The following is a 26,876-nucleotide window of genomic DNA, read 5'->3' as shown; positions in this document are numbered from 1 at the left end:
GAAAATGACCTTGAGGATATTTTCAGAAACAGCCCAGGCTTTTTTGTCATCTAAAGCAGGTGTGGAAAGGGGGGATTCACATGGATGGATTTCACAGGGATCACAGGGATGTGCTGAGCAGAGCAGGAGCTCCTGGGCACACTGTTACTTCATCATTATTCGCCGTCCTTCCTTCCCCTCATTCTTTCCATTCCATCTGTGTTAAAAAAGGAGTTTCCTCACTGCTCCTCCACGGTTCACGAGCCTCTGGAGGCACCCAAGCATTGCCTCCATGTGGGTGAGTTCCCTTGCAGCCAATCATTTCCTGCAGGCGTTCTATCACAGGCAGAAAAATCTTTCAGGGCACCTGGGGCTAAATCCTGCTGGAATCCTCGCCAGCCCCAAAGTTTCCATCCATGTCTTAATCCCATGTGGTGCAAGTCAGATTTTTTCATTAGGCTGACTCCACATTGCAAGATTAGAAGTAGCTGGGGGGGGGGGTAAAAAGGATGAAATTCCCCCTTGCAGAGGTCTTGGCAAAAAATTACAGCCTCAGGGTCCTGATGCTGCTTATGGAAGGAGCAGTTGCACCACTGAACATCACAAAACAGGCTGTGCAGGGTTATGGTTCTTGCTTGAACATAAATAGGAATGTAAACCAGAATTCCAATATTGCATGCTGGACAAGACATTTGCTTCTCACAGGTCAGCCTGTTTTCCATACCAAGTTTAAATCCATCACAATATCCAACCAAAAGTATCTCCCCCACCACCAGAAAACCAAGCTCAAACCACAACAGCTCCTTGTGTTGAAGTAAAAAAATGGGTTTCAATTATAATTTTTTCCAAGGAGAAGCTGCAACTGAGCAGGAGAACAATGTTCCTGTGGTTTTACAGAGCAATTTTGTCTTTGTTAATGCTGGTCAGTTTTAATTTCAAAAACGTTGTGGCCTTGTCTATTCAAACATCCAAACCCAGTGATAAATGCCTGGAGGAGAAGGACACGGTTGAGCAAAGGTGTGGGAAGTGTGAACTGTGTGGAATTACTGCAAGAAATGATGTTGCTTCATTTGCTGGAGACACAGCAAAGAGGGGGGGAATAAACTTGCAGTCCACCATGGAATCATGGAATGGTTTGTGTTGGAAAGGAGCCTTGAGGGTCAGCTCATTCCAACTCCCTGTCATGGGCAGGGACACCTTCTCCCATCCCAGGTTTTTCCAAGCCATGTCCAGCCTGGCCTTGGACACTGCCAGGAGTGGGACACCCACCATGGGCAGGACAGCCAGCCATGAGTCTTTCAGTGAAGGAAATTAGTGGTGGTTGTTAGGAGTCACTTTAAGGCTCTGGGAATTGGAGGGCTGGGATAGACTGATAGGAAGCAGTGGGAATTTCCATCACTGAAAGCTTTGAAGTACAAGTTAGGGGGGGTCTCTGTGATTAATGACCTTCATGGTGCCAGTCCTACATTTCTGCCACCCTGTGGAATACACGTGGCTTCTGAACTGAAACGAGATTTTCAAAATCATCCCCTTGCATTTCTCCCTCTTTATTTTTTTACTTACATACTTATAAAATGGTTTTCCAAATTTGACCCAATCTCACTGATGATTTCTGCTCCTCTGGAAGCCGTGGAATGTGTTATTGATCAAAAAGCAGCGAGCGGCACCCCTGGGGTCCTGTGTGTCAGGCACGTAGGAGACACAGCAGAAATAATAAACACATGGCTCACAAATGAATTCTTTGCTACTTAACGAGAGGGGAAGAATGAAAAATTACTCAGTGTCCTCCAGGATGTCTGGTCTGCCTCAGTGATGGCAGAATCAGGAATGATTCTGGTGGATGGAGGTTGGGTGACAAACTCTTTGTCCCTTGATAAAGGGACCTTACAGCCAAGAGGGAAAAGAGGTGCTTGGCCCCATGCCCAGATCCCCATGGTCCCAATTTACTACAGGATGGTGTTTCCTCGTTTATGGAAGGTCTCTCTCCTCCATGAAACCCGGGGTGGGAAAGGAAAACCATAACAAAATTCCTGGTGCAGAGGAACTGCCAGACTTCTTTCACCCCAGACAAGTCCTTGCCCAACACCTGAGCCTTGGTGGCATCCAGGGTTATGTGAACAACTTGGGACCATGAAATTTGGGGCAGAACCTCTCAAAATGTGTCTGTGAGAGAATGATGCTTGAGAAGTGGGCTTTGAATAGAGGTTAAATTCGACCTGTGGAAAAATCAAGGCGTCACCTGTAATGCGTGATGGAAAGAGAGAGAAGTGATGCCAATCTAAGCAGGCAGAGAAATTGATAGAAAAGCTTTAAACTGACTTTTATCTTGACTTTTTTCCTGGCTGTCTCTTGCATATTTGGCCTTGACCATTTTAGAAGCAGAGGAAGAAGAGCGCAGCTGCTTGAGACATTAATGCAGCAGACTTGCACAATTAATATTCCTTTTTTCCAGTGAAAGGTGCCAATATTCGTGGTGTTTGTGAGACAGAACCTTTTGAGACGTGGTGATTTCCCATGGAATGCTTTTTTTTCCCCTCAAAATTGTGGTGAAAAAGTTGGAAAAAGCATTCTAAAAGTCACTGAGTGGTCTGCCAATGAATAATAACCGTGAATGGAAGGGAATTGTGAATGTGGGACTCTGTACAAGACTGCTCCTAACCAGGTGAGAAGAAATCCTGGTTGTTTTAGTGCAGTACTGCTGGTGCCAGGCAGAGGATGGGCACTGGCAAAGCAAGAAACTTTAGGAAATAAGATTTCTTCCACCTCTGAGGCAATAAATTCAGGCCAGATCAAATGTGAGGTAACCTGAGAGTGGATCAGCCTCATCAATTCAGTGCCATAAATAATGACTTTCTGTAACAAACCTGATGAGTTTTGGCTTTGTTCTGCCACATTTCTGTCTCCTTCAAACACCATAAGGATGTTTTGATATGATTTTAATTCTGAAAATTGATTTAATCTTTTAATTTTGGGTAAGGGATTAAAAAGTAATGGGTTCCTTCATTCTTTACGAGAATCAGAAAGGAAATAACATTGAGACAAGGTCTTGGCTGCTGCAAGTAGTCAAGAATAGTCATGTTGTGAGTGTAGGACAAGCTTGGCAGGGAGGACTGGCCTGGGTAGGAGTCACTTTCTCTTTCCAAAAAGGCTTTTCCTCACGGGATCCAGACAAAATATCTTTGTGGCAATTACTAGCAGAATATCTCCCAATTGCCATCAAGCAAAACCTTCATTTTCATCCCAGTCTCTGGAGATATCCCTGCAAAACCAATGGGATTTAATAATAAATAATGGTAGTGAAACAAGAGGGAGCCCATCTTCACCCTGCACTCGGGGCGGTGAAGGGTACCTGGTGTCTGTGTTTCAGTGTTATCACAAACATAGGGATGGGATCAGGGAAAATCCTCTGTTTTCCTTCAAATCAGGGAAAAAGGGATAGCCTGTCTCTTGCAAAGGAGAGAACCAACAGGAGGACCAGTGAAATCAAGATAGACTTTAAATAAACATGATAAACATACGTAGATAAATACAATCCAGGAGCCACCACAGCTTCTTTAGAATGAGGATCACCAGGGGTTTGGATGCAACCACCACATTTTTAAGAGGGGGAGGAACCCCAATATTGCCTGTTTTAGTGGTTGAGATGCTGCCTCAGAGTTCAAAAAGTCCTTGGAGAGCTCAGAAAATGAACTCTCAAAATGGAGTCTGGTGGGTTGGTTGTAACACATCAACACCTTCCCAGAGCAGCAGGACACTGTAAATAAGCTTTTCATCTGCTAGAGGAGTGGGAACAGGCAGGTTCTGTTGGTAAAGGAGACTAGTCATTCCTAAAAGGGAAGAGAAAAGCTTAGCCAGCCCATGAAAACAAAGTCTAGAGGAAATGAGCTGCCCAGCTTTTGCAGCAGCAGCAAGGGGAAGCAGTCCTGGGGGCCAGCTGGGAAAGCAGAGGTACCTTCATCCTCTCAGCGGGCTCAGTTCGAAGCTGGAGTTTCTTCTGCAGCAGAAATCCCAACAAGAATGCCTTTGGTTCAGTGTGAAATTGATCAAATGCCATGGGATGGGCACTGCTGCACAAGGAGGACGTGCAGGGGCCACCATTGCACGAGTCTGGCTGTGGGGTCATCCTGGTGGGCTGTGGGGTCATTGCAGGGAGGCTTTCCCAGGAATGGCTTCAAACTGACAGGCAGCAGGTTTAGATTGGATATTAGGGAGAAATTCTTCCCTGTGAGGGTGGGGAGGCCCTGGCACAGGGTGCCCAGAGAAGCTGTGGCTGCCCCTGGATCCCTGGCAGTGTCCAAGGCCAGGTTGGACAGGGCTTGGAGCAACCTGGGATAGTGGAAGGCGTCCCTGCCATGTCAGGGGTGGCACTGGATGATCTTTAAGGTCCCTTCCAACCCAAACTGTTTTGTGATTCTATAATTCCATGATTTCACACTTGTGTCAGGGCCTGCAAAGACGCTGGAGAACATCTGGGGGCTGACGTATGAGAACAGGGTGGAAGCCACCACCAGAAGGACCCTGCTTGGCTGGGTGAGATCCCAGCCTGTGCTTTCAGGTCAGGGGAACAGGGACAGATGGAGCCCATCTGGAGTGACTGGGAGCTGCAAATGAGAGACTTTTTCCCTTTTTAGTGTCCTTTTTCACAAGCCTTCTCAGGGCTCCCCTTCCAGCTGCTTTCAGAGGACATCCCTGGGCTGAGGATGCAAATTGTCTGGGCTTCTGGATTCCAGAAACTCCTTCTCATGGCTATGAAATCCCAGCCTGGAAGAAAGAGAGGAGGCCCAAGGATGAAGGGATGTGCTCCAGGTGACACACAGGACACCTTAGATACCAGAAAACACCTTAGATACCAGAACCAGAGAAAGGGTTTGTGAAAAAGGTCGTCCTTTTTCACAAACTCTTTCTCAGAGTTCCCCCTCCAGCCACTTTCAGAGGACATCCCTGGGCTGAGGATGCAAATTGTCTGGGCTTCTGGATTCCAGAAACTCCATCTCATGGCCATGAGATCCCAGACTGGAGGAAACAGAGGAGGCCCAAGGATGAAGGGACATACTCTAGGTGACACACAGGATACCTGAGACATCAGAAAAACCTTCCTGGGATGCAGTAGGGCAAACCACACCACATCCAATCCTTTTTATTTTGAATTCTTGCTTTTGAGCTGCGGCCATCACTGGGAGAGCCTGTGCAGCAGGCGGCTGCAGCTGCTGGGTTTCCCCACTGTCAGCAGTGGGAATGTGTGTCAGAGCAGAGGCAGGTTTGTGTCTGGAGCTGCCACGCTGTCACCCTGCTCCCAGGATGACTTGGCAGTCACTACAGCAGTGCTCAGCCTCTGCTGCACCTCCTGGTAGCTCCTCCTTCCCACCTCAGTGGTGGACGACAGCAGCTTTCTAAAAGAGCAACTTCCCTTTTCATAGGGATAGGAAGTGAAGCTCATTTAGCAAAGAGAGGTCGCCCACCAAATGGTGAGGCCCTGTCGTAAAGCTCAGAGCACTCCATCTAACCTGACACTGCTTTTTTCTTCCCCAGCCCCAAACCTGAGGAGCTCCACCTCCATCCCCTGCCCTTAGCTGGAGGAGAATTGGGAAGGGAAAATGGGAATTGGCAAGGGGGAAGTTTGGCAAATCTGCAAGGGCTTCCTCATTTCTGTGTCTCTAAGAGCCGGCACACCTGGCTGAGGCCTGCTGGGCTGGGTGTCTGTCCTGGTTGTCTTCAGTGCCACCCAGGCTTGAAGCCTGTCAGAGGATGGTGCCAGGCTCTTTTCAGTGGTGCCCAGCCACAGGATGAGCAGAAATGGACATAAAATAAACCACAAGAAGTTCCACCTCAACCATGATGAAGCAACTCTTTATGTGGAGGGTGTCAGAGCACTGAAACAGCTGCCCAGGGAGGGTGTGGAGTTTCTTCTTTGGAGACGTTCCAAACCCACCTGGCCATGTTCCTGTGTCACCTGTTACAGGTGATCCTACCTTGGCAAGAGGGTTGGACTGGGTGATCACCAGAGGCCCCTTCCAATCCCAAACTATTCTGGGATTCTGGGATTTAGAGATTCTGAGATTCTGTGCTGACCCTCCAGGGTGATGGACTCAGTGTGACCCCCAAGGACTTGCAGGCCCCTGTGTATGGCCCAGACAGCCTTGCAGCCCTCCATGGGCTGTCTTCCTGTCAGGAGCACAGCTGCAGAGCCAAGCCTGATTCCCATCCCATATTTCCAGAGGGGTCACCAGCCACGTGCACGCTGGAGCAGCTGCCCCCACCTCACACATCATCGTGTCCTCAGCCACCCTCTTGTTGTCCTTGTGTCCTGTGGCTGGTAAAGGTCTTCTGCCATGACCTCAGCTCAGATCTGGCCCGTGGAGCTTTTCCTCCTGTAAACACCATCACCAGCATGGGGTGACCTTTAGCTTGTGCATCACTCCCGGCAGATGTTGGCTCGTGTTTGTCCTGCTCAGTGGGGGCAGCTGAAGTTTAAACGATGTGAGGTCATCCCAGCCTCGAGCTGGCTGAGACCAAGTGTCATTTTCCCCCCTGCTGCCTCTTACAACACAAAGATGACGCCATGCAATTACCCACAGAGGTGTACATGGTGGTTTTTGGGGGCCTTGTGTTTGCAACAGCTTAAAAAAATACACTGAAAACACCACAGAGGAGCCAACATTACACATCCGCCATGGGAAGCCTCTGTAGAAACAAATCCTGCTTCTTATACAACATTTATCTCCCAGGACAGAGTTTCAGCCTCTCAATTGAACATGCTGAGGCAAAGTGAGAAAGTCACTTCCTCAGAGCCACCCACAAGTCCCTGACCAGGTCTTAATTCGTTAGACCACGCTGCTATGGTCGAGTAGGTTCATAGAGGGATGGAGCTGGCTGGAACAAGATGTGCTTCACCAGTAAAAGGTCTTTTTTTAGCGACAGAAAGGAAAGATCATTGCAAAGCCAGTTTGTTGGGTTTTTTCCTAAAATTGGTGGTTTGCATAGTGGAAGTACAATCCATTCACAGTCATTTTCACTGCTTTTAATGACAGCTGTTAATAGCCTGTGGCATTTGCTGGGGTTTGTGTCTGGATTCGCTTTGTGTTTCTCGCCTTCCTCATTGTTATTTTCATTGGCCAGGTTGTCTGGGAAGTGCAACTCCCACCCCCTCCCAGGTGATCATTTTTATAAGCAAAATAGAGCAAAGAATCCTTAGGGGGGTAGAAAAGAGTCAGTTCTGACACAAAGACCTGATTAAAAAAAGAAATCCCATTAAAAGCATTTGCAAAACCAGGCTGCTCCTGTGGTCCGGGGGTGTAAAGCTGTTGGTCTCATGGATGGTGTGGATGTGGTGGAAACCAGAGGCCTCCGAAAGAAAAATTTGGGAAGGGCCTTCAGCCCCATGGAGCATCTGTCATGGGTCCGGCCAGCGGCTCGCGCGTCCTCGGAGCGTGTCCCCAGGAGCAGCAGCGTGGGAAGCAGGCAAGTCAGGAACATCCCACCCTCATCCACGTCCCCCTGAGGGTTTTTCTCTGTCTTCATCCACCCTCCTGTTCCTCCTTGTCCTATTTTCTCTCCCCACAGTCTGTGGGTTAAAGAGATGATGGAGGCACTTCCCAGCTGCTGCTGGATCCGGCACCAAGGGATGGTTTGCGGGGATGTTTTTCCCTTGGTCTGCTGCAAAAGAGGGGAGGACAAAGAAGTGCCAGGTGTGCATATCTTGGCACTCCCATCCCCCTCATTCTCCCAGGGCCTGGAGGGGAAGAGAGGATTTATGTGTGGGGAAGGCTGACAGAAGCTGGACACGGCTGTGATGAGTAGGGAAGTGCTCTGGCATCCCATTACTATTCCTGATATGCAGCTGGAGGTGTTCAGGTGGGGAATTGGAGATGGACATCCTTCCCTAAAGCCCTTTGCCTCTGCTGAGAGTGGTGAGAGGGAGCATCATTCCCTCTGAGACCTGATCTGAGGAACTGAATTCCTGAGCACCAGCATGCCACCAGGTTCATTTCTCCTCCTGGCCCAATAAAATGTTTTCCTCTTCCTAGGAAAAGTCATCCTCTGGGATGCTGGGCCTCCAGAAAGGGCCTTTCCCAGGGCAGAAGTTTGGGTGGCCACACACAAAGGTGTGGAGCCCATCCATCTCCTCATGCTCTCTGGGCTGGGAGGGCCAGGACCTCCCCACATCCCTACAGATTCCTGTGATGTGTCCTCCAAGTGCTGTGGAATGGAGCATCAGGGATTCTGGCCAAGGGACCAAGGCCTGTGCCCACTTCCATAGGGCTTGGATGTCAGATAGGGGTGGCCTGCAGAGGGGATTTCTCTCTGCTGTGCCCCTGCTCACCCAGGACCCATCCACAATTTGGCCCACACTAACACTGGGCAGAGAGAGGTTTGAGTTGAAATTTGGGTTGAAATCCCAGGCACTGCAGGAAGTGCTGTTGGGCAGTGCAGTTTTGTCATCAAATCTGCCCCACCTGAAGAACCCCAGAGTGGCTGCAGGTACCCAGAGGGATGTGCCTCATTCTCCTGGACCCATCCTCCTCCTTGCCCACTTCAGGGCATCCCACTGCCCCTAATTCCTGCAGAGACATTACCAGCAGACATCCCACCTCGCTGCCTGGGCTGAGCTCATGAAGGAAGCATGAAGGGAGGTGGGATAAGCAGTCTGCCCTCCTGCTTTTCCCCTCTCCAAGACCCTGATCCCTGGCTCTGTTTCATGGCCCGCAGCCTCCTGCAGCCCATCCCAGCATCCATCGGCTTCCAGCGGGATGCAAAGCTAAATGTAAGCAGCCATTTTTCCTCCAGACAGATGTTTTGATTAGAGAATGACCACTCTGGCAACAGGAGGCTGTTTTCTTCTTCTGGAATGAGCAAGAAGCTTTTATTATCTTCTTCTCTTTATTTTTTTTTAATTCCCTGTCAAAAGACTTTCTGCATCTGCTTAAGCTCAAGGTTCTGGAAATCTGTGCTCTCCCACAGCCCCCCCAGCCTCACACAGCTTTCTCCCAGAGATTGTCCCAGCTCTTCAGAAAGGCCTGGAACAGATGGATTTTCTGCTTGTTTCGCTTGCCTGGGCCAGGTTCACCTGCAAATCATGGCCTAAGAAAAATGGTAGATTTTGTGCAGATATGAATTGTAATAGAAATGGAAAGCTGGCTTGGATTGTAGCAGGAGATCCTAAAATAAGCCAGTGGGCTTCAGTCTCTTTCCTGAAATGTGTACCCCTCACTTAGGGATAAATCACAGGACCACAAAGCTCCTGGATTTGTTCATCTGCCCTGGGCTGCCAGGGAACAGATATTTCCAAGGCAATTTGGCCACACTAGCTGCGCTCAAGTCTGGGGCCTGGACAGAATTCAAGCCAGGGAGATGGGATGCACTGGAGTGGGGAAGGAGGAGACTGCGGCCATGAGAAGGAGGCAGCTACAGCTGCTGTGGGGTTCTTTGGGTGTGTGAGATTTTATGATGGATCAGCCCCAACATCATCAGCACCTCACCTCAGCGGGAGAGCCCGGCTGCTCCTGGGGGTTCTTCACCTTCCCTTCAAGGACCTTTGGCATGGACCAGAGTGTTTGACAGAGTCCTCACTGCACAAATACAACCTGGCATCCACCAAAGGTTAGGGCTGGAATGGGGTCTGAACACTGCCAGTAGGATATTCCCAGTTCTTCAGTGAGGATGCAACATGGAAACCCCACATCTGCTTCACTCCCCAGCAAGAACCAGGATGCTTCTTGCTCTGGGCTCTCCAGCTATTCATGGGGGCTTCGTGCAGTGCTGGAATCGTGGAATCACAGAATGGTTTGGTTTGGATTGGGAAGGACCTTAAAGCCATGGGAAGGGATACCTTCCACTACCCCAGGCTGCTCCAAGAGCCATCCACCCCGGCCTTGAACACTTCCAGGGATGGGGCAGCCAGATTTTGGCCACCACATCACAGAGGATGGCTGTAGCCTCCACCTTCTGCCTCTGAGAAAGACCTTGCTCATGGTTTCAGTGCTCTTTATAGCACAGCACGTTGGTTCAGAGCTGCCTTCTTACCTCCAACGAAGCTGCAGATTATTTCAAAATATGAGCTAAAAAGGACTTGACCAAAACCCAGCAGAAGTAGAAAATGGTCATGGCAAAAACTGCTTCAGTAGCAAATCTTCCTTCTTATTTAAGGAGCTGATCCATCAAGATCTTCAGTAATTCTTCAATTTTGTGTCTTGCAAAGCAATGTGAGAGTGCCAGGTCAGGAAATGTTCTGAAGAGCTATTTTATTGAAAGGAAAGAGAGTTGAATGCATCTGTGATGCACTGAGAACTGGAGGAAATATTTTTTACTGAACTTTTTCGCTCCTCGCTGATGCAAAAATGCAAATCTGGAATACTTAAATTATTGCATCTGAAGTGAATTGATTTCAGCAATTCTTTCAGGAGAGGGGAGGACTTGTAAAGAGAAATCCAGCATTTAAAACACTTCATAATAGGCTAGATCTGCATTTTCAAAGTAATTTTTTTAGGGTTTTTGAACCCATTTCCTTTTTAAAATGTGTTCTTTAAAAAATAGACATTTGTAAGTTTTAAAATGAATTAAAATATCTGATCTTGCTGAACTGTTAAAAGACTTTGTTGCACCCACCACAGAACCTGGATGGAAAGGGGGCTCATTTTGTGATTTCAGTAGGCTTAGGGGTTTTTTTTTGGAGCTGCCCTCAGAGTGAAACTCTGCTGGCTTACTTGGGTATTAACCTCTTTTTCCATGGCAGTTTCATCGGGTTGAGGCAAATGCTGAGCCAAGACTTCTGCTTTTCTGCTCAGTTTGGTCTTGTTTCCTTTCCTATACCTGCCCACACAATCCCAAGGCTGCCTGTCAGTGTCCTCCACATCCTTCTTGCAGAAGGTGCTGGATTCTCATCAAAAATTACTTTAGATCTCTTTTGCCCTGGTAGAGGAAAGCAGCAAATGGCAGTAGGTGGTGCAGGGCTGCTCACTGTAAAAATGAGATGGGCAAAGATTTGAAATGACAGAACCTGAGGCAATGGTGTGAAGGTGGGTCCAGGGAGGTTTAGGTTTGATATTAAGGAAAATTCTTCCCTCAGAGGGTGGTCAAGTACTGAACAGCTCTCCAGGGAATGGCCAAGGCTGCCAGAGCTCCAGGAGTGTTTGGACAATGCTCTCAGGGATGCACAGGGTGGAATGTCTTGGATAGGGCCAGGAGCTGGATCGATGATCCTTGTGGGTTCCTTCCAACTTAGGATATTCTGTGATTTTATGATCTTCAAAGAGCTCCCTTTGACTCATTGCTGCAGAAACACTTGATCCTGCACCCACCTCATTCTGTAGCCAAAATGCTACCTCAACTATGTCTGTGAAGGCTGCTAAAATTGCATTCTATTATTCCCCAACGTGGGCATCCAGCATGAACCCCAGTTTTAGAGGTTCTGCTCATACACCCAGTGTTCCTGTGACCTGCATGTCTGTCCCACAAATTCAGGGCTGGCTGCACCACAGAGCTCATTGTCCTGGTGGCTATTGGCTTCTTCAGCTTGGCTCTTCCAGGAAAATCTAATATTCTTTACTCATGACCTAGCAGCAGCTAAGCTGGAATCATAAAATTGTAGAATATCCTGAGTTGTAAGGGGGCCATAAGGATCATCAAGTCCAGTTCCTGGACCTGCACAGGACCACTCCAAGAATTCCATGATTTTGTTTCTGAAGCTGTTTTTTGCTAAATGTTTTTGTGCATATAGAATCATAAAATCCTGGAATGGTTTGGGTGGGAAGGGACCTTAAAGACCATCCCATTCCACCCTCTGCAATAGGCAAGGGACACTTTCCACTATCCCAGGCTGCTCCAAGCCCTGTCCAGCCTGGCCTTGGACACTTCCAGGGATCCAGGGGCAGCCACAGCTTCTCTGAGCAACCTGTGCCAGGGCCTCACCACCCTCACAGGGAAGAATTTCTTCCATATATCAGACCTAAATTTCCCCTCCTTCACTTTAAACCCGTTACTCCTTGTCCTATCACTCCATTCCCTGATGAAGAGCGATATGGAAAAAGCTTTGTGTTGCCTTAAAATTTTGTGTTGCCTTAAAACTTTTTTGTTCTGCTTGTTCTGCTTTGATTTTTGGTCGCTTTAAAAAGAACTTGTCTTGGAGGCTTGAAGAAAAAAGTTTCCCCCCTCTTATTTATTAAATAAAACCAACATTTTTAGATGAGAAATACTATAAATTCACAAAAGGAAATTTCTATGATTTTCTTACTTATTGTGCTCTCCCCAGCACTGCTTTCTGCTGGAAAAAAAAAGTAAAAACAGGGTGGGAAACTATGTGGCTTGTCTCATTTGTTTTTTCTTGCAAAGATAATTTTTTAGAGCATTAATCAGATGTGAAACATATTGTCATGACACTCACTCAACTCAGCTGCCTTTATTTTTGAAAACAAAATTACTTTTTACCAATCCAAGGTTCCACCCGCTGTGAAATGGGAACCAGCAGCTTTCTGTATCCAGCAACATTTGCCTGCAGGACTATTTTGGGTTTTGTAAAACACCTGCTGGCCCAAAGGATGGTGGCGTTGGCTGCCGAAGGTGTTGGAGGCAACTGGGAGAGCAGGACTCGTGGATTTTGTAGGGACTGTGAATCCCCAGAGCTGTTCAAACCCCTCCTGTGTGTGGGTGGGAGTGAGTGAACTTCGTGGGAGGCTTGACTTGAGGTGGGCTGTGTTGTTCCCCTCTCTGAGCTGCTTTTGCAGGGCTGTGTCTCCGACACGTGCATGGGAACGGAGCTGAGCCTGTGCAAGGCTGCAGAGAGGTGTTTCCAGTCTCTGCAGGGTGCAGAAAGGGCTGCAATGTCCCCATGGGGGTGCACAGGTGGTCCCCACTCCTCTCAAACCCTGCCAGAGGAGCTGGGATGGCTCCAAGCCCCTGGTTGGACTTGCTGAGTTGATGTTCCTCCAGGCCTTTCCCATTCTGCCCCACCAGAGCCACCACTGGGTACCAGAGTAGTAAAAAGAAGATTCTTGGCCCAGGGGGAGAAGTAGGACACAATGATGGTGTGATTATGATTAGATTTATAGATAATACAATAAATATTGTCAATGAATATCTAAATAATAGCTCCATGATCTATTGCAGTAGTTATAGTGTCACCAGGTAGTTTCTCCTGTTGAGCCATGAGACCGCCTCGCTTTCTAAACTGCCCAAAGAAATCTAACTGTGGCTCACTCCACTTTGTCTCAGATTTGGCCAACAGACTGCGACTAAAGCATCACAATCTAAGCAAGTTCAGCTGGAAATGTACAGATTTTCAGTCTTTGGCCCTGCAGAATTCACAATTGCAAAGCACCTATAGAGCTACTTTAGGATTTATCACTGTATTTGACCAGAACTGAGAGCTTTTACTCATCCACCCAAAAGTTCCCCATCTTTGGGCTGGACGTCCTGCAGGTGTCCCTGCCAGGGTGAAGACCCATCCAGAAGCTCCCTTGCCTCTTGGAAGATCAGTTGGTCCAGAGGGTCCAATCTCCAACAGCATTTTATATCCTTTTGCTGGCCCACAAACATATAATAATAATAATAATAATAATAATAATAATAATAATAATAATAATAATAATTAATAATAATAATTTATTTTTTATGTGTTCCATTAGTTATGTGAGCACCTGGTGTTCCTATGATTGGACAAATCACATTGCCTGACACAGGGCGGAAGGGGAGAGGGAGGATGTGTGTGGGAGGATCTATTTGATGGCCAAAATATCTTTCGTTGCCATCACGCATTGAGAGCAACTGAAAACCCCAAAAGCAGCATCCATGATCCTGTAGATGGTCTGTCAACCCTCCCATAAGATCATCCTTGTGACACAACTGGCAGCCAAAGAGAATTGCTGACTCGTGCTGCATCTCACATTCCCTAAATCTGCCAAAAATATGGCAGCTGCATGAATTATCCCTCATTTTGGAGAGTATATCAGAGACCTCAGGATTTTCCAGTGAGACTGTAACAAGGATAACAAATCCATGCCAAACATGTAGGTGGATTTTCTGTCTTTCACAGTTGGTAATGAGTGATAGCTGAAACTTGTCCATCATCCAGCCTTGACTTTAAATCATACTTTGCTCTTTCCTGCTGCTGCAAGAAAAAAAAAAGAAAACCAAGAAAAAGAAAATTCAAGCTACTCTCGTGGCAAAAACCCCCATGATCCAGAATCTGAAATCCTGGCACAAAGTTGAGAGTGGAAAAGCAGGAAAAGTTCCCCTAATAAATCATGTGCCATTGCACCACCAGATCTGCTAAGCAGAGCAAGCTCTGGGTACAACCTGGAGGCTGCCAAATGAAAATGAAATTGCTGCAGGAACTGCTCTGGTTGATTTAATAGGTGAAACTCCCCCTCCAACTGTGCTGTCAGTGCCTGGAGCGGAGCTGAGGCCTGGGGACAGATGGATGGGCCATCTGCAAACCCAGGTCAAAGGAAATCTCAGAGATGAAAAACTTTTGGATGGGGGCGGAAGTGTGTATCAGGCTATCCTGAAATATTTCACCAATTCCTTCTATTTTGCACACCTTATCAGTAATAATAAAATAAAAATAAAGCAGAAGGGAGAAGATATTTAAAAATTATAATATTGTGGTGGCTCCATTAGAAACCTCATTTTAGAGTCCCAGATTTTGAAATATTAGATCTGTGCTAGAAAGCAAAAGAAAAAGTTGCTTTTACTGGAATATTTTTCCCTTCGAGTCTGGCTGGCTGGGAGCTTTTCTGAACACACTGGTTGGAATCTGACTACCAAAAGACAGTGCCAGACTGACATTTGGGGGTGTCCCTGGACCTGAGGTCCCTGATCCTCCATGATCATGGCAGATCTTGAGGTATTTTGGCAGGAATAGGAGTCACTGTGTCTCTGCACAGCTAAGAGTATTCAGGGTTTAATTTTTGGAGGGTTTTGGGCATGTAGCCCACGCCTTCCAGAGCCTTTGGTTCAAGGCAGGAGTGGGGCAGACTTTGGCGCTGGATGTTGCACTTCAGCAATGCTGGCTTCATCTGCTCCATCATTTTTGAGGCTCCAAGAAGAGTTTGGCCATTTTGGCTACCCAGACCCATTATTATCCTTGAATTCCAGACTGGAGCTGAAATTACATTTCTAGGATGAAAGTCAAACAGTCCTCAAGCCCAAGTTTGGAAACCTTAATGCAGACCAGATGATGATCCATAGAAATGGTTTGACTCATTTGTGTCTAGTGATCCTTGAGGTGCCCAGGAGGTCTGGGACATCCATAGGGTGTAGGGAAACCTAATCCATGATTTCTGGGAGAGTCACACCTTGTGAGGACCCAGAGCACATCAAGAAGTACCAGAGTACTGCAGATGGATGAGACCAGCCCTCGGCTTGTCTTTACAGGCAGGATGGATGCAGGCTGCACCACATTCCTTGAACTTCTTGCAGTATTCCAAAGGGCCAGAGAGGTCCTGTGTCTTCCTGGACAAACCAAGTGTGAGCCTGAGCTGCTGAAACGTGAGGAGCAGCAGGGCTGGCTCCGTGCACGGCGCGGCCACATCCGCGCGCTGGCCCTGCTGCGTGGGAGGGACAGGAGCTGCAGAAAGCCCTGAGCTGCCTGAGGTGACTCCTTCTCGGGCCAGGGACTGTGTGACCCTCCTGAGGCCCTGGCACAGCTGAACAGCTCAGCACAGGGCTGTTGATAAATCCATCTTCATCCCTCCAGCATCACCCAGGTCTGGAGCAAGGTTGATATCAGATGGGGATCTCTGAGTTGGAGAGGGGACATATCCAAAGCAGTCATTTGAGCCTCTTTTTCTTGTGTTTCTGGTGACTTGTAGTGTCTGTTTGAATCTCATTTGCAAAGTGTGAAACACCAGAGTCATGTGGGAACAGAAACCATGGGGTTGACAAGGTTCCAAGGTAGCAGAGGACTGTAGGCAGGATGGTTTTCAACTCCTCTCTTCACTGTCCCATCGTCCTGCATTCTGATCTTCTCCTGCTTGTTCTTCATGCACAGACTTTGTCCCTCAGTGCCTGCATCTTTCCCCAAAAGCAGTCCCATTAAAACCAATTTCTGCTCTTCCTTCCAGGATGGGGCTGTTTGGCAGCAAAAATCAGCTGATGCCCAGTGAGAAACACACTTCTGGAGGCAACCCAAAAACGAAGGGAAAACCCCCTCCTGCCCCACCCAAGGTAAGCCTGCAGTTTTGTGTCCTTTTGGGATCCCACCGCAGCTCAGTTGGGATCTGGGGTGATGCAGGCAACATTTAGAATCACAGAATCACAGAATTATTTGGGTTAGAAAGAACCTGAAAGCCCATCCAGTTCTACACCCTGCCATGGGCAGAGACACCTTCTACTATCCGAGGTTGCTCCAAGCCCTGTCCAACCTGGCCTTGGACACTTCCAAGGATGGATCAGCCACAGCTTCTCTGGGAAACCTGGTCCTCCCAGCTGATCCCTTTTGGACAGGGGTGGGAAGGGCTCTGAGGAACCCCTGTATATTTCAAACCCCTAAAATACTGTGTATTGAAATATCTTCTCATCAGCACTTTGAAACCCAAGCTGATGTTGCTGACTTGCAAGATGGGTCAGATTCAGGCTAAGATTCAAAGTTGCAAACCACAATGGAAACTTCACCACTGTGAGTCCTCAGCGGGTTCAGTGAGGAGGGTCTGCAGCCAGTCTGTGTTGGGGTGAGCTGAAAATCAGAAATCCTGGGCATCTGCTGCTCCCTTTGCCTTCCCTCAGCCTCTGCTGGCGTGGACACAGAGCAGGAAGGAACTGGGGAAGGATTTAGGAGACCTCAAATGGCAAACTTGTTTAAACTTTGTAAGTCACTTCGCCTCCATTGCTGTCCAAAGGACATGAAGCTCTTTTGTCTTTCCTTGCCCCTGCCAGCACTGCAGCCAGCACAAGAGAAACTCGAGGTGCAGCTCTCATGTGAAGACCATGTCGAGCCCTGGGAGAGGGGAGGAATTGCAAATCGTTGCTTTTTATGACAGCTGGAGATGTTTTTCACTCCTTTACTTTAATTTCTGAGTTCTCCCACGGCTATTCAGTCCAGTTTTCATGACAGCAGATGTCAGATTGACCAAGAAGATGTTATTTTCCTAAATTTCGTTCTCTCCAGCTCACTGGAGAGGAGCCACTATCAGTATAAATACAGTATCACTGGCCACCTTCTGCCATTCGTTATTTTTTGCCACAGGCACTCAGCTCTCACATGTCAGGGGAAATCCAAATTTCTTCCACTTAAATGAGAAATGGCAGCAGATGAGCAGCTCTCCCACCCCACACTGCTGCTGAGCTGGGGTGAAAGGATGGTGCAGGCAGAAAACACGAGGTGTTTTTAGTTCTGTTGTCTGTATTTCACCACTTTTGCGCGTGTATAAAAATACCCAGTGTGGTCAAACACCCACCACAGGCACTGTGAGGTGGGTGAAGGCCAGTTTCAAACTGTTATCCCCAAAACAAGGTGGTTCCATCCCAGCTCACTTGGAACGATCTATGGACAATTTGCCAGTTCCAGCAGCAGGGCCAAACCAAACCAGGAGCAAAATAAGCATTTTAAAATTGCGCCCAGATGAGCTGCAGTGACTTGTTGCTATTTAATTTCACAGTCTGCAATTTTCTCCTGAGGGACAGTGGAGGGGCAGATGCAACCTCTGCTCCCTGTGGCCAGTGACAGGACCTAAGGGAACAGCTGGAGCTGTGTCAGAGGAAATTTAGTCGCAATTGGGATTTGGGACTAATTCCCAAATTGGGAATTTTTCCCAATTTGGATATTGGGAAAAGGTTCTTCCCCAGAAGGTGCTGAGCGCTGAGCACTGAGCAGGCTCCCCAGGGAATCTCCAAGGCTGCCAGAGCTCCAGGAGCATTTGGACAACGTTCCAAGGCACAGGGTGGGATGGTTGGGGTGCTGGATCAATGATCCTTGTGGGCCCCTTCCATCTCAGGAATGATTGGATCATAGAATATCCTGAGTGGATATCCACAAGAACCATCGAATATTCTATGATTTCTACAGTTCTCTGATTAATTAGCTGTTGCAGTCACTGCCTCTGGGTTTTTTTTAATGTAATCTTGAGCAAAGGATATCATACACCCATGATCCTTGGGACAATTATGGCAGACAATATCTCTGGTTTTCTGCTTCAAACAACTCTGCAATTGCCATTTCTCAATTGGACCATTCATCTCTCACCGCTCACTGATGCTAAATCTGGCATCAGTGGACAGGGGTTGGATGGAGCAGGCTCCAAATGAGGGGGCAGCAGATTTCTGCTTTAACTCAGAGGGAAGCCAAGGCTTATTGCAGCTTTTCTGTGAAGACAGCTGTGAACACCTCATGGCAAAATGTGCTAAAGCCATCACAGCTGTGGAGCCAGGCACAGGGGCTGCAGTGGTCTCTGGACCAGACTCCCACTCGTGTGTGAAGCTGAAATCAGTTCTTCCTGAAACACAGCAAAGTGATAAATATCTCCTTTTTCCTTTCTATTTCTATCACAGGGGAGACAAGTTATCAACAGCCCTCATCTACACCAAGCCTCTGCACAAGGTAAGGCTCTGTTTTCTTTGCCTCCCCGTGAGGTTTTGCAGGGTGGTGGTCCCCAAATGTCAGGGTTTGAGGACGAGCCATCACGTCACAGGCGTGTGGTTTCTGTATTTGCAGCCGTGCCAGGCAGGGAGTTTATCAGAGTGGTTCACAAAACTCAGTTTACATCACCAAGTCCTTGCAGCTTCCAATTTTCCCCTTGCTCATCAAAGAAATCCAGAGGGAAAAGCACTCCCTCTCCTTTGGAAGCAGGTGATCTTTAAGGTCTCCTCCAATCCTGTGATTCCATGATTGCTGGAGCAAAGGGAGATCTGAGCCTGGAGCTGTGTGAGATTTCTCTGCCCTGTCTGCAGTGTGACAAGCCATGGATGCTTTATCCAGCCAGCTGAAAATTTCAGAGGAAATAGCAGGCATCAGAGAGCCCAGAGAGGCTACAAAGAGAAGGAGAAGAAAGGGAAGAGGATAAAATAAGGATACACAGAGCCCCTGCCTGGAGATGGGCTGTCGGCTTCATCCACCTCTGCAATTATCTGTGGGTCACAGATGGTGTTTGGAGATTATTGCCTTTTAGCAGGGAGCCCTCAGCTCCCTCTGCCCAGCCTCCAGCAGCAGCTCATGTGCATTTTTGTCAGAGGAATTCTGCAGATTAAGGACACAGAGAGAGATAATTAGAAGAGGGGGTGAAATGGAGGAAGCTTGGAAGAGGGCAGTTAGCAACACAGGAAAGTTCTTCACGTGGATGAAAGGGTAGGATTGGGGGAGATGGTGTGAGGGAAGAGAAAAGGGGGATGATGAATAAATGGGATGGGTGGAATGACAGTGTTAGGTTTTCTTAGGTCTTATGGAGGGTCCCCACCATGGGCCAAGCACAGGAACTCCTGCAACATCAAAATATTCTTCAAATTTAGCTTTTGTTATGGAGATCAAATTTGTGGGAGGTGAATACCTTCAACCACGTGATCTGGGGTGTGTTTTCATGGAAAGGCCATTTTTCCAGAAACTATGTTTTCTTTTGCAGAATGGTTTTCATGGCACATTTCCAAGTGGCCGTGCTCTCCTCCCTCCCCAGCTGAGCAGGGACCGACAGTTTGTCACAGAATTTTTATCACAGAGTTTTTTTCACAGGGTTTTTATCACAGGATTTTTATCACAAGGTTTTTTCCACTCTGGTCAGAGTCAGAGCAGAAATTGTGATCAAGGAGGCGGATTTTACTTCTTCTTCATGCCCAAAGGCAGAAGTTGAAAGATGCTAAAAAATGGATTAAGTACAATATTAGCCATTTTCAGCTCTCAAAACTAATTTAGTTCATTAGATTCAGTTCCAGTTCTGGAGAAATATTCACACTGATAGTCTGGAAAACTTCCTATTTTTCTCTGCCAGTGTCTGAGTTTCCTGAAATGATGGTACATCTGACTGTGCCCCGTGTGGCAAAACAGGCTGATAAAAACTAAGCAAGATATTTGAGATACCAGAGATCTTCTCCTAAGTGAAAGCAATTCAAGTGAATCACAAGAGAAAGCACAAAATCCAGGCAATCACATAATATAAAAAAATAAATTCAGAAAGATGAATTAAATCCTGTGGGAGCACTTTAAATTCAATCAGGGAAAATTATTGGCTATGAAAGTGTGGCACATAATGTAAAATCAACCCTTTATTTTCCTGTTGTTTTTTTTTTTTTTTAATTTTTGTGGATTTTTTGTTTTTGCTCTCCTTGCATTTTGAATTATTTTTCTTTGTTTTTTTTTTTCTGATCTGGAGTTGTTGAAATTGTCTCACACTTTCCAGCTTTCACACCTCTGTCTCAGAAATCACAATTTGTCAATTTTTAACAAAAACCTAATTCCTCTTGACATTATTTATCCTCATGGAAATAACACAAAGGCAGGCAAGGGGTGCAGAATTCTGGATTCAATATGGATGTGGCATCACCAATCTTTTTTTCACTTCAGGTGATTCTCCCATGATGTGAGTCTCCCAAACATTTTAACACCATTCCCTGAGCAACCACAAAGTTTTTAAGGCTGGTTTTAAGTCTCTGTGGAGTCAAAATTTTAATTCTGAACCCCCAAAGGCCCCAGCACTGCAAAGTCCTGGCTCATGGTGGGCCCCAAACCCAAGAGTCCCATGGTAGAGCTGCTGTTTGCTTGCATTGGATGGATAAGACACAAAAAATAGGTAGAATAACCCCTGCCCTTGCCCTGCCAGCTGCTCACAGCTGGATTTAAATCCTACTGATGGAAAGAGCTGGTGGGTTTGGGTGCTCATCCTCAAGCATTTTAATAACCTGGAACATCATGAGGAGTTGAAGTCTCTGCAAGGTCATTTCTTCTGGTGAGGAGCCACCACTTCTTCCACCTCTTCACTTGCTTCTTGCTGACCAAAATATGAACAGGACTGAGTTTCAGGGTGTGGAAGTTTAGCATGCTCTGGAACTTGAGGTCTTCTGTGGCATCTCAAAGTTAATGCTGAAATTCTTGGTTGTTTTTATTGTAGTTACTTGAATGTGGTTTTGACCTTGAAAGGAATGCTGTCAGAAATGTGAGTTTGAGCTGAAGTGGGAGAAGGAAGGGTTGTTTCTGCTGAAAAAAGGGCTGTGTTTTCAGTGAGAAATTAAAAAAATTCCAATCAAAAGTGTTTGCCTGGATCTGGAGCACATCTGAGGAGAAGAGGCTGAGGGAGCTGGTGGGGCTCAGCGTGGAGAAAAGGAGGCTCATGGGGACCTTCTGGCTCTGCACAACTCCCTGAAAACAAATTGTAGCCAGGTAGGGGTTGGGCTCTTCTCCCTGGTAAAAAGTGAAAGGACAAGAGGAGACGGCTTAAAGTTGCACCAGGGGAGGGTTAAATTGGATGTTAGGAAAAAAAAATCACAAAAAGTGTTACCAATCTTCAGATCAGGCTGCCCAGGCAATGGAATCACCATCCCTGGAGGGATTTAAAAGCCACAGGAATGTGGCACTTGGGGACATGGTTTAGGGGTTGCCTTGGCAGTGCTGGGTTAAATGGTTGGACTTGATGGCTTTAGAGATCTTTTCCCAGTTTAGGATTCAGCGATTCCAACCAGCCCATGCCAGGCTGAAACAGAAAGCTGAGCTCATTCCCAGCAGCAGTAAGTTATAACTCAGTGCACCCAGCTGGCCAACGTGTCCTGCAAGTTGTCACTCACACCACGATCATCCCAAAATGGCCCTAAACCAATGGATGATCCTCTGGGACACCCTGGCACAGTCTCAGCCCTGCTTTGGGGTTGCCTTGGCAGTGCTGGGTTAAATGGTTGGACTTGACGACTTTAAAGATCTTCTCCAAGTTTAGGATTCAGCGATTCCAACCAGCCCATGCCAGGCTGAAACAGAAAGCTGAGCTCATTCCCAGCAGCAGTAAGTTATAACTCAGTGCACCCAGCTGGCCAACGTGTCCTGCAAGTTGTCACTCACACCATGACCATCCCAAAATGGCCCTAAACCAATGGATGATCCTCTGGAACACCCTGACACAGTCTCAGCTCTGCTTTGTGACCATGAGGTGGTTGCAAAGACCTTCCATTCAGGACAAGCCAGCAGTGGGAGGACTGGTTGAATCATTCTCGTTGAGCCACCAAACTGGCACTGAGCCTCTGCAAACCCTGCTGGTATCAGACTTTGCTGACAGCAGCTCTGAGCCAGGATGTGTTTGGCTCCCAGTCAAAGTGCTGGGGCTGGCAGCTTTATCTGAGAGCTCCTCACAGCCCCTGAGTGGCCTGAGTGGATCAAACTGATCCAAGGCAGTGTAATCCATGTGTTTCTCATGGGGTGATGGACTCAGGGACAGGAAGAGCCCCTTTCATCATGAGATGGCAATTCCTGCTAGCTCGGGCAGAGAGAACTTTTCTTCTGGCTCATTTCAGTGTTCCTGTTGTGGGATAAGAGGTGATAAAGTATTTGTTCAGCATACAAACCCTTTTTGTCCTTGCTGCATTCTCTCTTTTTAATTTAATTTATTTTCACTTATGTCAGTCGCTTCGAGATCAAAACTCCACTTTCATTTTCTGGAGTACACAGCCACTCTGGGCTTGAAGACATTTACACACTTGCTCCTATTTTTCTGAGTGTGATCACTGCATTATTTCCCTTTCAACAGGACCAGGAGGGTGTGTGTGTGGATGGCAGGCTGGTTGTGGACACCTCATGCCCCAAACCCTTTCATGTCTGAGCAGATGTGTGATAACAACTTTCTCAAGGAGGCAGACAGAGTTTGGGCGCATTGCTAATTCGAGCTGCCTCAAGGGGAAGCCCCCAACCGTGCCAGCTATTTTCAGACTTCAAAGCATTCTCCCTTGTGACTGATCATCCTTTTCCCATCCTGGGAGAGAGACTCTGCTGGAACCTCTCATGGATCTCCGATTTCCTTCTCAAAAGCCTGAAGGGAGCTGCTCAGGGCTCTGCTTTCCAAAGCTGCCTTTCCTCCCATGCTGACCCTTTCTCCTCCCTAACAAATTGCCATCGGAGCAGCAGCCAGCCTTGCACAGACACAAACCCCAAGTCACCCCAGAGACACGGTTATCTTGCTGTGACAAAGGGCCAGTCTGGCTCTCTTGCTGGTGGCATTATTTGAAAAGGTCACCCAAAGACAGTGGCTTGACAGGCTGTTTTGAAAAATGCTAATAATAGGCTGTCCATCGGTCTCAGTGCATTAATTAGGCTGAAAAGAAGCTGAAGCCTTCCTGCAGCACAGTTCAAATTCTTTTTTTTTTCTTTTTCTTTTTCTTTTTCTTTTTCTTTTTCTTTTTCTTTTTCTTTTTCTTTTTCTTTTTCTTTTTCTTTTTCTTTTTCTTTTTCTTTTTTTTTTTTTTTTTTTTTTTTTTTTTTTCTTTTTCTTTTTTTTTTTTTTTTTTTTTTTTTTTTTTTTTTTTTTTTCTTTTTTTTTTTCTTTTTTTTTTTTTTTTTTTTTTTTTCTTTTCTTTTTCTTTAGATTTTTATTTTTCTTTAATTTTTTTTCTTTAAATTTTTGGTTTTTTCTTTTTCTTTAAATTTTTCTATAAATTTTTCTTTAAATTTTTCTTTTTCTGTTTTCTTTTTCTTTAAGTTTTTCTTTAAAATTTTCTTTAAAATTTTCTTTTTTTCTTTTTTTTTAATTTTTTTTTTTTTCTTTTTCTTTAAATTTTTCTTTAAAATTTTCTTTTTTTTTTTTTTCTTTATCTTTTAATTTTTCTTTTTTCTTTTTCTTTTTCTTTAAATTTTTTATTTTTCTCTAATTTTTTTAATTCTTTTTTTCTTCTTCTCCTTCTCCTTCTTCTTCTCCATCTTCTCCTTCTTTCCCTCCCTCTCCTTTCTTTTTCTTTTCCACCATGTTGTTTTGGTTTGATTTCTGAGATCCTGCGCATGTGCTGATTCTTTTTATAAACTTTGATTTGCCCCAGAATAGCTGCTCTTTTCTGCTTCAGCAGCTGTGAGCGTGCAGAGCACAGGGGAGAGGTTGCAACACTTCCCCGAGAGCAGCACCGGCGCCTCTGGGGTTTGCAAACTAAGAGATTCAGCTCCAGCCCACAGGGATCAGCCCTGGGCTGGGCCGGAGCATCGTGGCACATGGACAGGGCTCATAAAAATGAGAGAGAGATTTTTATATGGGCAGAAACTTTTAAACTGGTACAGCTCAGGTTTGGGTTAGATGTGAGGAAGAAAATCTTCCCTGTGAGTTTGGGGAGGCCCTGGAACAGGATGCCCAGAGAAGCTGTGGCTGCCCCTGCATCCCTGGAAGTGTCCAAGGCCAGGCTGGACAGGGCTTGGAGCAACCTGGGATAGTGGAAGTTGTCCCTGCCCATGGCAGGGGGTGGAACTGGATGAGCTTTAAGGTCCCTCCCAACCCAAACCATTCTGATTCATTCACTGCAAGGAAAAGTGTTCAAGAGGGAGGGATGACAAGATACCGGATGAGCTCAAAGCGCAGGCCACAGGCCATGAGCCCAAGGTGAGCTAAATCCTAGAAACAGCCTCAAACAACAGAAACTGCAATGACTTTATGCTTTTTTTTCAATCAAAAAACCCCTCGTCATTTTGAGTCAAATTCCACAGCCACCATGGGAAATGTTGCAGTTTTCATTTACCACTGTGTAAAACTCAGGCTGAACTCTGACAGGTTATTTATGGCCCTTCTAATTCCACACAAACCCCTTTTTCTTGTTGACACTGTGGGTTTTGTGGACTGGGAGGGGGGGGGTGGTTCTGCAGTGTTTTAAAAATACATACACAGGAAATGCTTTGTTGAATCGGTGTTAATCCCTGAGCAGAGGTTGTGGTCAGCAGGAAAGCTGGGTTGGTGGAAAGGTTGGATTTGGGGGTGGGAGGATGACAGAGCCCCATGTTTAGGGGCTGAAATGCCCCACCATACACCCAGGTGTGCATCAAGCCCCTCAAGGAACAGTCTGGATGCAAAGGAGTTAATTCTTCTTTCAGATCACTTGTTTGTGGTTGCACTGTACGATTTCCCTGCCTCAAGTGACCGTGACCTGGAGCTGGTCAAAGGGGAGAAACTCCAGGTCCTCTCCAAGTAAGTGACCCAGGAGGAAGTTCAAAGATGAGCACAGGAGGCTGGGAAAGGGGAGACCTTGGGGTCAGTCACCACTTTGCAGCTGACCAGAGCTGATCCTGTGCCTTGGCTGTGCTCCAGAGCGTGGCTCTGGGTACCCTCTTCTCTCTGCAGGGTGACTTTTCCATGGGTCACAGATACTCTGGGGTTGGGTATTGTCCCTGCCTGGGCGGTACTGGGACCCTCTTTGCTGTCACTGCCTATGGGTGCAGAAGTAGCATAAATAACAACAACAATAACAAAAAAAACCAAGAAAAAACAGCTCCTGTCCTGTGTTTGTGCTGATTCTGCTTCTGCAAAGGATGTGGGTTGGGTGTAGTCAGAGGAAAGGACAGAACTGAGCCAGACACTTGTGAGGTTTCATTTCAACTTCTCAAAGTCACCACAGAAGAGGCCCAGTCCATAACAGGGCAGAGGTGAGCTTGGGGGCCCCAAGCCTTGGAGGGCTGCTCCATCCTTGGCTGCTGGAGGTTTGAGGTGGCCTCCAGAGGTGACATTTCTCACTCAGATGCCATGGGCTGGGACCTCTGGGACAAGGAGATGGAGAACCCCCTGCGTGGGGATGGCTTTGGGTCACGGCTGGTGGCTCAGTCAGGAGTGGAACAGCAAGGTGGGATGTCTGGAACACAAAAGAAGGAGCAGAAAGGACCCCAATGCCCTGTTCAGGAGACAAAATAAACCCCGTGACCACTCGAGGTGTGTGGCAAAGGTTTGGGTCTGTGGTTGCTCCATGTTCATGGAAAGAGATTGTCACCTCCACAAGTCCCTGAAACACCAACAGCCACCAACCTGGTTTTGGTGCTTGGGAACCCAGAGGGAACTGCAGAGTGGATTATGGAGTCCTAGTCCATCTGCGGCGCTCAAACCCCACAATCCACATCCCCACAGCCTCAGCTTGTCACGCCTCACACCTTCTCCTCTGCTCCCTTTGCAGAGAGGGGGACTGGTGGCTGGCAAAGTCCCTCAGCACTGGGAGGAAAGGATACATCCCCAGCAACTTCGTGGCACAAGTGGACAGTTTGGAAGAGGAAAAGTAAGTGGGAAAGCTTTTGAGAGGTCAGCATGGATGCTGTGCCCTGGATCTCAATGAGCTCCAGGAGGAGCTTTACTGATGGCAGGAAGATGTCACTGCTGGGCTGGATGGCAGGAGGTCTTTCCTCATCCCAAACAATGCTGCCCAAAAGCTCAGGACGAGTTTTTGATCATCATATTGGTGTGGAAAGGGAGGATGAGGTTGTTATGGGGAAAGTGGGCAAAGGTTCTTGTCCCATTGATTGCACCCACTGTGGAAAACAAGGATTTGAGGGGGGGGCAACAGAAAGGTTATGGTGGCAGTGCCAGGGACCATCCTCTGGTCCCACTGGACCAGTCCACCCACACAAATGGCTTTAAACCTCTCACCTTCCAAGAGAGTACCCATATGTAAACTGGGAATCTCTGGATGGGGTGCACTGATCCAGGTCTTGGATCTGCCAGGGGCCACACCAACAATTGAACAAGACAGAAAATTGAGCGCCAGTGCCCAGACCCACAGTGCTGTTTTTTACATGAGCCCAGATGCAGCCTCTCTGCAAGGAAAATTGAATCAAAGACTGGATTCAAAGAGTTTATTTTGCCTATAATACCAACAGAAGGAGAATTTTTTTCCATGAGTTCTCCTCCTCTATGGCATTCAGCTCTAAATGATCAGTTCTGCCTGCAATCTCTTCTTGGAGGGACCCAACCATCACTGAGTTCTGCAAATATTTAGCAGGGCACAGAAATGTGGCTGAGACATAAAAGTTCTTTGTATGGGATACTGCACATCCCATC

The 26,876-nt window shown here is 47.0% G+C and overlaps 1 protein-coding gene across 1 annotated transcript in view; it reads left to right on the top strand.

The window, feature by feature from the left end:
- The first annotated feature begins 7,357 nt into the window (after positions 1-7,357).
- Positions 7,358-26,876, top strand: part of BLK (BLK proto-oncogene, Src family tyrosine kinase) — a 36,742-nt gene continuing 17,223 nt past the window's right edge. Inside the window, exons 1-5 of the mRNA XM_030945065.1 lie at positions 7,358-7,437; positions 16,035-16,137; positions 18,457-18,505; positions 24,932-25,025; positions 25,999-26,097. Of these exons, the coding sequence (XP_030800925.1) occupies positions 7,358-7,437; positions 16,035-16,137; positions 18,457-18,505; positions 24,932-25,025; positions 25,999-26,097 (425 nt within the window). The remainder of the gene's footprint in view (positions 7,438-16,034; positions 16,138-18,456; positions 18,506-24,931; positions 25,026-25,998; positions 26,098-26,876) is intronic.

Source organism: Camarhynchus parvulus, chromosome 3 (genome assembly GCF_901933205.1).
Source record: "Camarhynchus parvulus chromosome 3, STF_HiC, whole genome shotgun sequence".
NCBI lineage: Eukaryota > Metazoa > Chordata > Aves > Passeriformes > Thraupidae > Camarhynchus > Camarhynchus parvulus.
Note: the sequence above shows the minus strand (reverse complement) of the source record. Positions and strands in the feature narration are given on the sequence as shown.